The following is a 12,753-nucleotide window of genomic DNA, read 5'->3' as shown; positions in this document are numbered from 1 at the left end:
AGCTCCTGCCTGGAGTGTATGTGACTTCTGAATGGATGAGGTAGGGTGGAGCTAGAAGGAGGAGTCAGAGCGAGTAGTGAGGTGAGAAGAGTTTAGCCCTTGCTGCCAGAAGGATGGAGTAGTAGAAGCTGCTGTTGTAAGTGGTAGGAGCTAACTGTTGTAATAGAAGCTAGAAGTGTATGGAGAGAGTAGTTTTAGCCCTTGCCGTGAGTAGAAGTAGAATAAGAGTAGTTTAGCCCTTGCCCTAAGAAGAAGCTGCTGGGGAAGAGAGCTGTAAAAGAAAAAGCCTGAAGTAAAGAAGTTGCTGTGTGAACCACACCCCTGTCTGTGTCGTTCATGTTGCCGCCAGTGCAGAGGACCAACGACACATTGTTGGTGGGATTGCAAGCAGGTACAAGCACTCTGGAAATCTCGTGCCTCAGAGGACCCAGCTATACCACTCCTGGGCATATACCCAGAAGAAGTTCTAACATGTAGTAAGAACACATGCTCCACTAGGTTCATGGTAGCCATTTTTAAAATAGCTAGAAGCTGGAAAGAACCCAGATGTCTCTCAACAGAGGAATGGATACAGAAAGTGTGGTACATTTACACAATGGAGTACTACTCAGCTATTAAAAAGAATGAATTTATGAAATTCTTAGGCAAATGGATGGATCTAAAGGATATCATCCTGAGTGAAGTAACCCAATCACAAAAGAACACACATGGTATGCACTCACTGATAAGTGGATATTAGCCCATAAGCTTGGAATTCCCAAGGAACGATTCCCAAACCACATTAAACTCAAGAAGAAAGAAGACCAAAGTGTAGCTATTTCAATCCTTCTTAGAAGGGGTAACAAAACAAGCATGGAAGGAGTCACAGGGACAAAGTGTGAAGTAGAGACTGAAGAAATGACCATCCAGAGACTGACCCACCTGGAGATCCATTTCATATACAGTCGCGAATCTCTGACACTATTGTGGACACCAACAAGTGCTTGCTGACAGGACCCTGATATAGCTGACTCTTGAGAGGTTCTTCCTGTGCCTGACAAATACAGAGGTGGATGCTCACCATCACCACCCATTGGACAGAGTACAGGGTCCCCAATGAAGGAGCTAGAGAAAGGACCTAAGGAGGTGAAGGGTTCTGCAGCCCCATAGGAGGAACCACAATATGAACTAACCAGTACCCTCAGAGTTTCAAGGGACTAAAGCACCAACCAAAGAGTACACATGGTAGGACTCCTGGCTCCAGCTGCATATGTAGCAGAGGATAGCCTAACTGGATATCAATGGGAGGAGAGGCCCTAGGTCTTGTGAAGGTTCTATTCCCCAGTATAGGGGAATGCCAGGGCCAAGAAGCAGGAGTGGGTGCATTGGTGAGCAGGGGGAGGGGTTATAGGGGAGGGTGTTTTTTGGAGGAGAAACCAGGAATCGGGATAACATTTCAATGAAATGTAAATGAAATGTGTAAATGAAGAAGAATATATTTGAGGACCAATCCCAAGATGCAATAAATATAATTAATTCAGAATATAAAAGATATTAATAATTCAGCAGAATTAAGATAAACATCATCACAAGTTGCTATACAACATAGCGTCTGTAACTGTGACAATTAATTATATTTTTCAAAATTATGAAACTACCAAAGTTGGCCAGGAAGCAACAGACATTGTGATTTTATTTACTAAAGAAATTGAACTTGTAGTTGCACCATCCCAGAGAGTAAACACTTGTTTCAACAATTTCTCAGGTAAATTCTATCAACCACTAGAAGGAACACCCCAATGCTGCTCATTCATAACGTTCAGGAATATTAAAGAAGAAACACCTGCCAAATACTTTTATGTCACTAGCACAAGTCTGACTTCAGAATCTGACAAGAACATAATGGGACAAGAAAACTCAAGAGTCAGTCTTTACTGAAAAATGTATGTAATTTATATTGTAACTTTAGGTATAACATATAAGATACTTTAAATGTCTTCTCCAACTAAGAAGTATTATTACAGATGTCTGTGCATTCATGTATAGTCTTTAAAAATACCTATAGTTCCTCTCTATTATTTAAAAGTCAAGCATGGTGGAATGGAGTGCACATAAAGTTCAATCTACTGAGAAGTCTATGCCAGCAGGGCCACCTAAGCCCAGGTGTTCAAGGCCTTCAGGGACTACCATGGGGCAACCCACAGGCCAAGGAGACCAGGACAGAGGGCAGGGTGGGAGGGAAGGATTGGTATACCAGCTAGTTTTTGTAGTATTTTCTATTTCAATTCCCTGTGGATTTCAGCAGAGTGGCTAAATCCTTGGGCTTTTCTCTAACCACTGACTTCATCATTGCCCATTTTTCCTACTATCAAATCAGTAATATACCCCAATCACTAGAGATCCATGTTAGAACCTGCATCCAATCACCAACCAAAGAACACCACTATAGTGTTCTCCAATTTAAACAAAATTCTCTACAGTTTCAACATACAAATTGATGTAGAGACCTCTTCCAGTATTTCACCAGTTTCCCCTTGGTAAGCATAAAGGGAGGACTACTCTTCACCCCTCAAGTATAAAGCAAGCAAATGTACAATTCAGGTGTTCTGTACATTTACAGAAAACATAGACTATGTTTAGCAATATATTGATAAATGTCTTCTGTTCTCTGTCAATTCATGTTTCATTGATAAAATATAAACTGGTGAAGAATATTCTGAGTGAAAAGAGAGATAAATAGAACCTTTATCTAATAGTTTGCCATATTTTTACATGGGGCCTATAGACCAGCAACTATTCCTATTCAAATGATGAAGAAATGCCTAGGTTAGCTCAGAAAGTGGTATCTTGTTCAAAATATGACGGATTCTCTAAAAACTCTCAATTCTAATTTTCAAATGCCAAGTATTCTCTCTCAACCTCAACTTTGATGAGCAATCTATTTAAATTAAGTTTTCTATGTAAAGAACAAAGGATTCTTTAATATATTGTCTGATTATGTAAATCCAATTAACCTATGAATAATTTTTTTGAAATAAATCTAAAATCTGTATGTAGCAAAATCATAAAATTATACTTTCCCCCTACTAATTGTTTTTACAAAGCACATCATATATAAACAAAAATAAGAAGACATTTTCATAGTCTCAATATATGGAAATATATACACAGGCACAGACAAACAAACACACACATATATATATATATACATATATATGTATATGGTTTTTTTTTGGTGTTCCTGAACAGTATATTCCATAAGTGGTCATTTATCCACTTCTAAGAGGATACATTTCAGTTTTGTAGTTTTCAGGTATATTCTTTTCTTCATAGTCCCAAAGAGTCATTACTTTGATGACCATTTGTCAGAGGCCAAGTTCAATCTGTAAGACCTATCGAGATAGCAAGTAATTCAGCCTCAGTGAGTGTGTAGAAATGGGCTGTGTCCCAGATAAATAGCTCACCTGACTCTGGCATAGATTAGGACATCATTCAAAATAACTACAGCGCTCCAGAACAAATACAAAGAAACACAGATGAACATTAGCTGCTGTTTACATCTGGGTGCACACTTTTCCTTTCAGAGAGCTATAGTGTCTTCAAAATCTCATGCCACAAGCAATGCAAAACCAACAAACAGAAAGCAAGAAACACTCCACAATTTTTACAAAACACAAAAAAATTCAATATGTACTTATATCTGATTTCTCTTTTAAAACAAGGCATCTTGGGAATCTCTGTTATTTCTTTCTTAATGAAAACATGTAAATCATATTACGCAAGCTTGCAGACAAGAAAACCATTATAAGCACATATCTCTTTCCTTATATAAATAGGCTCTATTTTCTTCCTATTATTTTAAAACTGTTTTGTCAATTATTTTGCTTTTAGAAGAAAGAAGGAAACATTTTTAAAGAGGGAGATATGTTGGTGACCCAGACAGATTCTCAGAGCATCTATACTTTGCTAAATTCAACACAATAGTCTACCATTAATTTACAGATTCATAAATAAAATGTTTTGTTTCAAAATAGAGAACTTCCTATTCACTAGTTACTCAAAGAATAAAATACAGCAGAACCAATTTTTAAATGTATATGAGGCACAATTACCAGTGAGGACACTCCTACAGTGGGGTAAAAGAAGAAAAAAAAAGAGAGCCAATAATATTAAGGAAACTATCCACTGAAGTGAGAATACACTCATTTAAAATACAATATATAATGACCATGTTCTGGGTAAACCTATCAGAGTGACCACAATTTCTACTTCTCTTGGCAGTAGAAATTTGGCAACAAACTTTGGCAATTAAATCATTTAATATCCTTTCTCAAACATCATCCTTTCTAGATGGAGACTGGAAAACAGCCTGAAAATAGAAAGCCAGTGAGAAATTTGAGAAGGGGTTGGGAAAATGTTTGCTTAATAAAGAGTAATTGATATGTCATGTTAGTATTTTTTCTCTTTTCTGATTACTTCTTTTTGGAAGATTTTCAGACATACACAAAAACTAGACTATCATAATGGGACATTTTTACATAATTTTAAGAATCTTGAAAATGTGAAGTCACCTATTTCGCTCATGAGTTATTTTCTTCTCTTCTTTCTGGAGTATTTCAAGTAAGCCCATTTCATTTGTAAGTCTAGTACTACAGCTCTATTATCAGAGGGAGTGTTTCTAATTGACATAAACATGATGCTGTTACATTAACAAAACCAATGCTTTCCAAAATTATCCAATTATAAAAAGATCAATTGATAATACTTTTTTATATTTTCCAAATAATAATGACAAAAGTCTATGTATTATAATATGCCACTGTGTTTTTCAGTTATTTTAATTAATAAGACCATCTTCTCTTTGTATCAGGCCAGCTGCTTATTGTGTCATCATTTAATTTATTTCTCTGCTTCTTAGAAAAATAAATTTCTCAAAAGTGGGATGCAAGCTTTTCCTGAAATTGACTCAATAATCTCCAGAAGTAATTCTGTGTTCAATACAGAGAATCAATCCAGGATAGCGATCTATCCTGGTTAGGAGCTGTACATGGAACACAACTTCAGAATTCTTGTTTTTTTGTTTTTTTTTAGTTCCTGAGCCAGGGTCGTCATGCCTGTGGACATGACTGATGGTTTTTGTTTTTTTTTTAATTAGGTATTTTCCTCATTTACATTTCCAATGCTATTCCAAAAGTCCCCCATACCCTCCCCCCAACCCCCTACCCACCCCCTCCCACTTTTGGCCCTGGCGTTCCCCCGTACTGAGGCATATAAAGTTTGCAAGTCCAATGGGCCTCTCTTTCCAGTGATGGCCAACTAGGCCATCTTCTGATACATATGCAGCTAGAGACACGAGCTCCGGGAGGTACTGGTTAGTTCATACTGTTGTTCCACCTATAGGGTTGCAGATCCCTTTAGCTCCTTGGGTACTTTCTCTAGCTCCTCCATTGGGGGCCCTGTGATCCATCCAATAGCTGACTGTGAGCATCCACTTCTGTGTTTGCTAGGCCCCAGCGTAGTCTCACTAGAGACAGCTATATCAGGGTCCTATCAGCACAATCTTGCTAGTGCATGCAATGGTGTCAGAGTTTGGAGGCTGATTATGGGATGAATCCCTGGATATGGCTGTCTCTAGATGGTCCATCCTTTTGTCTCAGCTCCAAACTTCGTCTCTGTAATTCCTTCCATGGGTGTTTTGTTCCCAATTCTAAGAAGGGACAAAGTGTCCACACTTTGGTCTTCGTTCTTCTTAAGTTTCATGTGTTTTACAAATTGTAACTTATATCTTGGGTATTCTAAGTTTCTGGGCTAATATCCACTTATCAGTGAGTACATATCATTTGAGTTCTTTTGTGATTGGGTTACCTCACTCAGGATAATGCCCTCTAGGTCCATCCATTTGCCTAGGAATTTCATAAATTCATTCTTTTTAATAGCTGAGTAGTACTCCATTGTGTAAATGTACCACATTTTTTTTATCCATTCCTCTGTTGAGGGGCATCTGGGTTCTTTCCAGCTTCTGGCTATTATAAATAAGGCTGCTATGAACATAGCGGAGCATGTTTCTTTCTTACTAGTTGGAACATCTTCTGGATATATGCCCAGGAGAGGTATTGCGGGATCCTCCGGTAGTACCATGTCCAATTTTCTGAGAAACCGCCAGACAGATTTCCAGAGTGGTTGTACAAGCTTGCAATCCCACCAACAGTGGAGGAGTGTTCCTCTTTCTCCACATCCTCGCCAGCATCTGCTGTCACCTAACTTCAGAATTCTTAAGGCTGAATATTCTGATGGTCGACTTGGGTTCTATCAAACTATCCATCAAACATGAGGCAAAACTAAAGATGACTTAGTTTGGTACGTTGGTAGACATTTCTACCCTGTGCACTGCTATGAAATCACTAGAGGGAGGACATTACAAAACCAGAAGCAGTGAGCAGAGAATCCAAGACAGCATAACTCCTTTAATGACAGCTACAAGGCACAAGTAAAAGCCAGGCTATCAGAGTGGCCTCAGTAAAGAATGGAGGCCAACCTCAGAGTGTGGGATCGAAGTTCCTTCCTATTTCAAGCAGTATCACAGATTTCTTTTTAAACTATATGTACGAAGAACTTAACAACTTATAAAGTATATTTCCTACAGCCCTTGCCAGCAGACTTTATTTAGAGCCCATTATGAAAGCATTTGTAGAAGAGGGATGCCAAAGTTCTCTAAAGACCCCTGAGGACAGAAGCAGTGGCTTCTAAGTAACACAAATGATGATATTAGTAGCTGTGGGTCACCTGCAACTCCTATCCTTTCCCATACTTTTAAAACACCGCTAGTTTTCTACTAGGAGACATTTGTCTTTGATACTATAAATTAAATTCCTTTTTTTTTTTTTTGAATTCTGTAGCTTCTTTTTTTCTTGATCTAACCTTGAGGCATTGATGAATTAGTGTGAAAATAAAGAAGTGATCAGGCATTTGATGCTACATTAGTGACTACTGTTTACACAGTAACTATAGTGTAAGCACTGATGCTTAACTTAATTGAGGTTGTGAAATGCCAGTGTTAGAAGAAATTGGTAAACTGAATGCGAGAAACACGACAAAGAGATATATTCCTGATGTCCATAAAAGGAAGCCTATATAAGATATTTTAAAGAAGAATTGACTTTTGAAAGTCAAATAAAGAAAAACAACGAAAGAAAGTTTTGAGAAACAGTTTCAACATGTAGCATTGGCTGACATGGAACTCACCAGGCTGGCCTCCTCCAATTCATGGAGATCACCCGTCTTTGCCTCCTGGACGCTGGGATTAAAGTCTTGTAATGCCATGTGTAGCAAACTCATACTATTTTAAAAGGTAGTATGACTGCCTTAAAAGAATGGGCAAAGGGGTGGACAAAAATTACTCTTAGGTTGTAAAGAGTCTTTCAGGACTATTATGAACTTCAAGCAGACAATGTCTTCTTACTTTGTAAATAATCAAGTTTTAAATGACATACACTATATTTGCAAGTTAACTGAGAGGATATTTGGAGCTGGGGTGTACTTAGCATATAAGGAGGCTGAGAATGTATGCCCAAAACTTCCCAAATAGATGAATGAGTGAGAAAAACTAAATCCGGACAGTACGGTTTCCACAGCCCTTGCACTGTAAAATGTAGCTAACCCACACACATCTTGTGTCAGGTACAGAAGTGTTAAGCAACAAAGTACAGAGAGGGAAAAGGGAAGGAAAACATGATCTAGCAAAGAACTGTCAAAGCGTGGATGGAAAAGGTGACCTTGCTGAAAAGCACTAACTTAAATGAGCAAACTTTGGTGGCCTGAAGCAAGCAATTAATTTTTTAAATTATCTTTAATGTTTTTATTGCAGTCCAGTCATTATCCCCCTCCCAGTCTACCCTCCGAAATACCAGCTCAGAAAAATTTGCTCATGGTCTCACCACCAGGATTGGAACTTGTGAATGCACTAAGATTAAGAAAAGTATCAGGCATGTGACTTAACACTGAATTTCCACATGCCCCCTTTTCAAAGAAAACTTCTTCCTCATAGCATTATAAGCACTTTTATCCAAATTATTTAGTTCATCTATGCGCCTCTCTCTCCTCTCTACCTCCCCTAGAGTACAGAAGTTACAAAAGACCAAGGGCTAGTATCCTCATTGGTATATGCCTTGAACTGGATGACTTTTTGTGTGCTAAGTGAGTAATTTATATTTAAAATCAGATTTGGTGGCTTTATTTCATAACCCTGCATTTTTTTCTCCATAGTGACAGTTCCACTCACTTTGCTGGCTCTGTAAGAATCCTGCACCTTTGCCATCCCACCACGGCTTGCCTATAGTCTTTCCAATGCTGTTTCCTGTGCCAGAAATGAGATCTCCTTAGACAGCCCTCAGTGAGAATAATTTGCTTCACTTACTTCTCTTCTCTTAGGCATATCGTTACAGGGGCACCAGTGCTGTATCTATCTCCTTGTAATGATCACCACAGAATCCCCGTTCTTATTTGTGTATCTAGACAAGAATATTGTCCATCTCCCTCTCCTAGGATAGTATGTATAATAAGAATAGAATGCCAGGTATATAGTAGATATTAAACCAACTTTGTTTCATGAACGAATGGACATAATGTCAGTTAATATCACAAAATCAACAACTGCTATGAACATTTTCTGAAATCTTCAAAAAGAACGAACAAAAATATGAAACTAGAAAGACTTGGTACTGTTACTGTTGTCCCATAACAGGACTATATTTAGAGTCTGTTGATAAACTAAGATACAGAACAAACACACAGTAAATCTATTTCCTAGAACTCAGTTTCTACTGCCTTTCTCTATTGCATAGCTCATAAAAATCTTAATGCAGAACTTCCATTAATTAATTAACACTATTGATCATCTTGTACATTAGCTCAGTTTTCAAACATAACTGTTAACTTTCAACAGTTTATTGAAGAACCGACAATAAAGTCCACCTTGTGAACGGCATGCTCTTCGCAATCACACAGAGAATGTCACTCTCATCTCCCTCGCAAAGCTTGATTGATTACTCCTTTTTCTTATGTTCATTAATCTCGTCACCTTATCTTTTATACCACTTCATTTTAGCAGAAAGGTAATAATAAAACCCTCATCCATTATCCTTTTACTCATCTAGTCAAGCGGAAATGGTTAATAACATGCTACAAATTGAACTTCAATCGCCTCATTTTCTCCTTTGTTGAATACGCATTAAAATATATTCCAAAACTGCAATTTGTTTTACAGGAGATTTGTGTTATATTGCTACAGACAACTGAAATTAAGTGTTTCTCAGTTTGGTTATTAAATATATCCAAGTGCTCTTTTATCGATAATACTAAAACATTAACTTATTTTATTAGGGTGTAATAAGACCAGAGCCTTATCTCCTAGAGCACAAAGACATCTAGGCTACCTAATAGTATGTGCTATATGATGGGCCATTTATCTTTTCACAAAAATACTCGTGATAATTTATGAATTGGTACATCATTACAGATGAAATTGCTCTCTATTTTTAAAAGTTAATTTGTTTACATGCAGCCTTATCTTGAAATGCAAGCTCTATTAGTAAAGAGGTCTTTAACTGTCATAGAAAATAGTGAGAGAAGAATGGGCATATACATAAAATAGAAAGACGGGTGATTTAAGATTTCAAAACCATAACCTCTGAGTGGAGTAAATTTATATGTAATTAGACTATGACTTGAAAAAGGAAATGGAAAAAATGATTTCTCCAACCACATTAAATTTATACATACCACAACAAATAATGGCTGAGCTAGCATCTTACACGTAGTACTGAAAATACCATAAAGAAAGAACTATCATACTAGGAAGAACTGATTTCTACCAAAGTAGGAGAGTACCTTTAAAAGAGAAAGAGAGAGAGAGAGAGAGAGAGAGAGAGAGAGAGAGAGTTAGTTTTTAATGGCACTGATCTTCCTGCCCTGACCGTGGATCTCTTGAATATTGGTATTACGGGTGTATACCACTACACCTACCTTGGTATCTTTTATCTGTAAACAAGCAGGTTCACCAGCCAAAAAAAAAGTAAATTGAGGGCAAATGTCAGATAGGATCACAAAATAACCAAGGCTCACAAGAAATTATCTTAGTTACTGGAGGGTAGGTGGGCTCCCTAACTCCTGTACTTCTTAAAAAATCAGTCTTCACTGGACAAAAGCACTTATGCACTTTTCATGTTCTTTTTATCCCTCAGATTGTTTCATTATAAATTATGCATAGATAACCTGAAATAATTACAGTCACTAAATTATATAAGATTATTTACTTAGGTTGCTGTTTTTCAGAAGGAGCAGATTCTATGTCAGATATATCCACTTCCAGTAATTTTAGTTTTAAGACCTTGCACTACAATATCCAATGATGTCAATGAATGGGTGACTCTAGCCTCTCTTCAGCATAGGTTGACTTTTATGGAAACATAAAAGGTTTTCAAAATACCTGTCATATTTAGACATGAGTTACATATCACAATATATTATTTATGCCTCCCATGAGAAATCCTTCTTTTTAATAATTGTACAAACCCTGAAGTTGCAGTAACAAAAAGGCTTTTGTATATGGAAGGGGTTGTTTTGACTGCTTTGGGCATAGGTGTGAGACTGAATCCAAGGCCTCATGCATTCCACGTTGTGCTCTGACCACTCAGATGTATGTATACAGACCCTCCCCACACCCATGAGAGTGAGACCAAAAGTCACTAAATACTTAATTCTTACAAAGAAGCTGAGAACTTGTGTTCTTTAAAGAAGAATGGCATGAATTGATATGAATTAAGTGGAATCAGGTGCTGAAGAGATGGCTCAGCAGTTAAGAGAGGCTCTGAGTTCAATTCCCAGCACCCACATGGTGACTCATAACTATTCATAGTGGGATCTGATGGCCTCTTCTTCAGTCATGTGTGCGAGCACACATGCAAATAAAGCACTCAATGCATAAATTACATAAATAAGTAAAAACATGTTATCAGTAAGTTATGTCCACGTGCACAGTCATTCAATACTTGTAAGAAAACAAGCTTACCCACTGAGTGAGGGTCCTGACCAATTGGCTGCTTCATGAGACCTTGTTAATGTGGCGGAAGTTTTCTTTCAATGCCAACAAAATTACTGCATAAGACTCTGAATAACTGGAAATGTTATTTCTTTATAGACATCATTGTTTCCTAAACATATAAACATCTTAATGTTTCCTAAACAACCTCAAAGAAGACCAGTATGAAACAGGTCTTGTTTTGTAAAAATTCTTTAAAAATAAATGACAAGGTTTTACTATGTAACCCAGGTTGACTTTGAGCTTGGGATCCACCTGCCAGGGTGCTAGGAAGACAGACAAACACCACCAAACTCAGAAAAATGCACTCGCCGTAAGACAGGGTGTTGCTGAGCAGCAAACTCTAGCCGTCTGCCTAGAGTTCCCTTTGCTCACACCAGACTGTTATTACATACCTGAGGAGCAAAGCTTCTATGTGATGAATGAGGATCAACAGAGAACACGCCTCTGGCCAAAATTCCCAAGAAGAACTACATATCACCATTTCATGGTTTTAAAAGACTGTATTACTACTGAGCCTATATCTACCTTATAGAAAACAGGAAATGAGAGGAAATGAGAGGAGAGGGTTGTAAAGTGCAGAAGTGAGGTCTCTCACGAGACACATCGACTGGTTTCTCAGATGTGCTCCAGAATGAAGACGGCTGAAGGACAACATAGCAGACTCAGCACTGCTCGTGCAGGTCCAGCTCAGTGAGCAACTCGAAAAGGATATTTCTGAGATATTTAAGTACTGTCTGAGTATGGCATAGTATTAATGAATGCAGCTTTTAAAGGTGATGTTTTGTTCTATGAAGTAAAACGTAATTTAGAGGAACATATAAAAGTATTTAATGAAGCAATTTATTCAATAATTTTCAGTGTTTTACTTGTGGTAGTAAGCACTTGTCAATTGTAATGACTCTGGGATACAGACGTGGGTTCTGGGATAATGTTTTATTTCCTTTTCTGGTTGCTGATGTCATGGGCACTCCTCTGCAAAAGTCAATGAGCTGCATGATTATATGCAGTTTCATAATTCAGTAAATGCCAGTGAAGGCTGAAACAGGCCACTCCTGTGAGGCTAAGGAGGAAAGATTGCTAGCCAAGTGGTAAAGCCAGCTTGAGTACACAACATAATCTCACCTGAAAATCTAAACCTCACTGCCATTATATAATAATGATATAAAAATTAATTTATATAGGACCTCTGGTTTGAATTCAAATGTTGGTTCTACCACAGGGATTCCTCACTACAGGAATGGTAGCAATAGTTCTGTGCCTCAGTTCCTTCACATACACAGAGTAGACAGGATTTTATGTGTTTTACAGTAATGACCCGCTTTTCACATTTGGGCTATTCTAAGGTGTTTCCTCTCTCAACACCCTCTCTCCCACCCCCACCCCCACTCCCACCCCCACCCCGGGTTTACTTTACCATCTTTATTCACTCCGAAATAGCATTCTAATTTCCTACCCCTAAAAAGTAGAAAAGCTCTTAAAACCCAATAGTTTTAAAGTAAAATGAAGACCAACTTCTTGCAACTACTGAAGACAATTCACGTTTTCACCGGAGTCTTAAATGTCCCATGAAGGCTGCATTATGTGGGGTTACTGTGATTCGTTAGAAGTACATAGTATCCGTGTGCACTGACGGACTGGACGCAAACAGAGCTTACTGTGGTAATAAGTGGCAGAGA

The 12,753-nt window shown here is 37.9% G+C and overlaps 1 protein-coding gene across 11 annotated transcripts in view; it reads right to left on the bottom strand.

The window, feature by feature from the left end:
* Lrba (LPS-responsive beige-like anchor) overlaps positions 1-12,753 on the bottom strand; it is a 559,239-nt gene that overhangs the window by 189,711 nt on the left and 356,775 nt on the right. The window contains exon 1 of one of the 11 annotated variants that reach the window (XM_006502353.3): positions 7,222-7,315. The exons of 9 other annotated variants lie outside the window; for them this stretch is intronic. In XM_006502353.3, the coding sequence (XP_006502416.1) occupies positions 7,222-7,314 (93 nt within the window). In that variant the 5' untranslated portion in view covers position 7,315. Of the gene's footprint in view, positions 1-7,221; positions 7,341-12,753 lie in introns of those variants that run through there. One more of the 11 variants, XM_006502352.4, reaches the window with a different exon arrangement.

This window comes from Mus musculus, chromosome 3 (assembly GCF_000001635.26).
Source record: "Mus musculus strain C57BL/6J chromosome 3, GRCm38.p6 C57BL/6J".
NCBI classification, from domain to species: Eukaryota; Metazoa; Chordata; class Mammalia; order Rodentia; family Muridae; genus Mus; species Mus musculus.
This window is presented reverse-complemented; position numbering and strand designations above follow the sequence as displayed.